The sequence below is a fragment of the Watersipora subatra genome, chromosome 11, assembly GCF_963576615.1.
Source record: "Watersipora subatra chromosome 11, tzWatSuba1.1, whole genome shotgun sequence".
Lineage (NCBI taxonomy): Eukaryota > Metazoa > Bryozoa > Gymnolaemata > Cheilostomatida > Watersiporidae > Watersipora > Watersipora subatra.
The window spans coordinates 38,471,291-38,475,206 of record NC_088718.1 but is presented as its reverse complement, the minus strand read 5'-3'; the positions used below and the strand labels follow the sequence as shown (position 1 = coordinate 38,475,206).

Sequence of the window (3,916 nt, the reverse complement as noted above, 5' to 3'; positions counted from 1 at the left end):
TAACATATTATAATATTATTTTTTATATTTTTGTCTGATACTACTTGATAATTTATCAATAATTTCCAAAATTGATGACAGTAGTATTAAATCTCAGTGTAAAACAAAAAGTTGGAATTGTAACAAGTTTCTCACCATAACTATCTTGTTCTTGAAAGACTATGAGATATCCTTGTGGTAGTATGACATTAGAAGAAGCCAGGGAAGAAGCTTCCAACTCTAAAAGTCCACTCATAGTTTTATCTGTGTACCACTAAAAGAGATTTGCATTCGCGCTAAGGGCACTATTCTGGTATGAACAGACATCAATGGCTAGATATTGTTAGTAACAGGCTAGATAAGGAATATTCACTTTTCACTTATCAGCAAATCTTTGATGCTACACCACAAAATAAACAAATGACAGTTTATAGCAAAACTGCAAAAAATCGAGTTGGTAGATCCGAGATTATTAGCTAGAGATTCAAGGTAAAAGTTGCTGTGACAATTAGTAAGATAAACAGCCGGTTCGCTGAGGCATTATATTGTTCGTGAGTTATAAATGAATTTACTCAAAATTTGAGCCGACATCAGCTTTTATCAAAAAATATTGCTATTTTTTCTATCAGTTGTAATTGTGTTTGATGTTTGAGGTCATCTGATTGCCAGGATGTTTCAAGATTAAAATTGAAAAAACTTTAATGCAGTTAAAATGCTCAGAAGAGAAGTATGTGCAATAGGATGTCACTATGGCTATCATTCCAACAGTTGATATCGGCTATTGTGTTCAATTAGCAGCATTACATGCCTTTATTCTGTCAGTCCTTTTGCAACTAAAGACACTATAGTCACATTTTCATTTGATCTGATTGTTTTAACAGCTGTCATGTTTTACCAATTTTAATCTCGAAACATCCTGATAATCAAGTAAATCAAGAAAATCAAATAAAATTTTATGTAAGTTCATCTTTAATAATATTCTCACAAAAAGTTTCATTTTCAGCAGTTTTGGCACTCGAAGTTATCTAAATGTCAATTTGTCTTTTTATCTTTGCACTCACTATATGCTATGAGACTGGTATGAATGTGTTCAACATATTTAAAAATTTGGTTGGAGTTGTCTTCACAACGGCACATTGCTGGTCATCAACTAAAGAAGAGCTATTTACACAGATGTTTCATCCCAAACTACTTCAGGTTAATGATTGTCTGAACTAACATAATGCTGATTTACTCTGACGCTGTAGGATAGAAAGCTACTAATTATTATTGTTCTTCACTTATATAACTTTGATTAGTTGTAATACAGTTGATGATTGAGGAATCTGATAAATACTATTATTTTTCACTCATCTGGTTTCACTATTAGTTTTCCTATCATTGTTTTTCATAGTTATTGTTAGCGTGGGTTGTGCATCACAGCGAAAGTTGCCATGGTTGAAGGGTTACTGTTACGTATAATGCAGACAAGGCTTTTCAGGCGATTTTGTTGTGGTCAAACAGCTATTTTCTATAGAAGCTCAAGCACTGCCTTGCTTAGATGTGACATTGTACAGTTTAATATTTTCTCCAGCACTTCTATCTCTGCCGAGGTAACTTTCTGTTGAGCTTTCTACAGCATGTAAAGCTTTTCGTTGCTGACATAAACAAAATAAAGTTTGCTATCTCTCATTGACTGACCAAGAACTTTACGTTACACTCTTAATTGTTTCACTCTCAATTCCATTTATATGTTTGAGAAACACTTCCAATGGTTTACTATAAACAAACTAATAAAATCAATTCATCATTGTACAAACTCTTTGATGCGCTTTTGAGGTCACTTTGATGAACTTGAAATACTTTGATCTACCTTTAGACAGATTAGTACCCGGCGTTTAGGTGAATATTCCAAGCAGTCGTGAGAGATCATCATGCATAATAGTCATTCGTGCAGTTATTCGACCATGGGACCAGGTTGTCGAGTGGTGCAGCTGATCGCACCCCTGGCTGCCGAACCGAATCTGCAAGATATATTTGTGTGAGATGCATTTTTCACTAGTCTTTTTTTGTAACTTTGGACTGACAGACAGACAATTCTCATATTACAATAAAGTGTATTTTAAACCAGAGATGCCTGACATACCTTGATGGACTCTGATGCTTTCCAAGTAAAACAATGTTTATTCCAGCCTAGCCATAAAGCTTCAGCTTCTACTCCAGAGATTGACGAGCTGAGGGCCGTACTTGTACCTCCCACCCAAAATTTTATCTGTTCTAGTCCTACCCAAGAAACTCCAAAATTATCCTCATCACCTGCAGTAATCGCATAGTTATAATATGTAACTGTAGTCGAGTTTTTTTACTTGAGTCATGTGATACCTTACATGACTGTGTAATAAGTGATATCAATTAACAAAGTCAATTGGATACTAACATCAACCAAAATACCATAAGGGAGTACGTTAAGGATGACACAAATGACGATGTTATTGACGATGTTAATGATGATGCTAAAAACGATGCTAATGACGATGCTAATGACGTAGCTAATGACGATACTAATGATGATGCTAAGGATGATGCTAAGGATGATGCTAAGGACGACGCTAGTGACTTTGCTAATGACGATGCTAATAACAATGCTAATGATGATGCTAAGGATGATGCTAATGACGATGCTAATGACGATGCCAATGACGTTGCTATTGGCGATGCTAATAACAATGCTAATGCTAATGTCATTGCTAATGACGGTGCTAACAACGATGCTAATGACGATGCTAAGGATGATGGTAATGACGATGCTAATGACGATGCTAATGACGATGCTAATGATGATGTCAATGACGATGCTAATGACGATGCTAAGGATGATGCTAATGACGATGCTAATGACAATGCTAATGACGATGCTAATTTTGATGCTAATGATGATGCTAAAGATGATGCTAATGACGTTGCTAATGACGATGCTAATGACGATGCTAATGACGATGCTAATGAGGACGCTAATGATGATGCTAATGACGATGCTAATGACGATGCTAATGATGATGTCATTGCTAATGGCGATGCTAATAACAATGCTAATGACGATGCTAAGGATGATGCTAATGACGATGCTAATGACGATGCTAATGACGATGCCAATGACGTTGCTATTGGCGATGCTAATAACAATGCTAATGCTAATGTCATTGCTAATGACGATGCTAACAACGATGCTAATGACGATGCTAATGATGTTGTCAATGACGATGCTAATGACGATGCTAATAATGATGCTAATGACGATGCTGAAGATAATGCTAATGACAATGCTAATGATGATGCTAATGACGATGCTAATGACGATGCTAATGATGATGTCAATGACGATGCTAATGACGATGCTAATAACGATGCTAATGACGATGCTAATGATGATACTAATAACATGGTTAGTGACTATGTTAGTGACGATACCATTCGGCTCAGCGGTCATAAATAGGTAATCAGCAACTCTGTTATCATCATCTTCAACTCCTTTGTACCAGAGGCAGATTGTCGCTTCATTCATTCCTGGCAAGTTCTCTTGATAAAGGTAGCTCGAAGTCGTTTGAGGGATTTCATAGTAAGTAAGGTTGATATTTGGAACAGCCCTTACTGGATCTAGAAAGCGGAATAGAACAAAGACTCGCAATGTTTGAGCTGAGAGTCATTTGCTTGAGTCTCAAACAAATGACAAACAGCTGTTGCCTGCCAACCAAAATTCTAGAACATATAACCACTTTACCTTTGTTTCAACTGTATAGTATAGAAATAAAATGTTTTTTAAATGGTGCATATTCAGGGCTACACAATGAATTGTTAAATTTGCATACTCCAAAGAAGCTGATCTCGACAGCCTGAATATTTCTGTTACTGTCACCAATGATATAAACCCTCCACCAACAAGATTGGTTACAGCCATCAC

General features: G+C 36.1%; 1 protein-coding gene across 1 annotated transcript; it reads left to right on the top strand.

The window, feature by feature from the left end:
* Window positions 1–1,925: 1,925 nt before the first annotated feature.
* LOC137408042 (serine-aspartate repeat-containing protein I-like) lies at window positions 1,926–3,451 on the top strand. Its single transcript, XM_068094432.1, has 3 exons — window positions 1,926–1,997; window positions 2,151–2,279; window positions 2,429–3,451. Exons 1-3 carry the CDS (start codon window positions 1,926–1,928, stop codon window positions 3,449–3,451), a joined length of 1,224 nt encoding a protein of 407 aa, XP_067950533.1.
* The last annotated feature ends 465 nt before the right edge of the window (window positions 3,452–3,916 follow it).

Coding starts and splice junctions, on each gene's coding strand:
- LOC137408042 (XM_068094432.1), top strand. CDS start 1,926: ATGGGACCAGGTTGTCGAGTGGTGCAGCTGATCGCACCCCTGGCTGCC. Junction 1,998..2,150: donor CGAATCTGCAAGATATATTT/GTGTGAGATGCA, acceptor TGTTTATTCCAG/CCTAGCCATAAAGCTTCAGC. Junction 2,280..2,428: donor AATTATCCTCATCACCTGCA/GTAATCGCATAG, acceptor GAGTACGTTAAG/GATGACACAAATGACGATGT.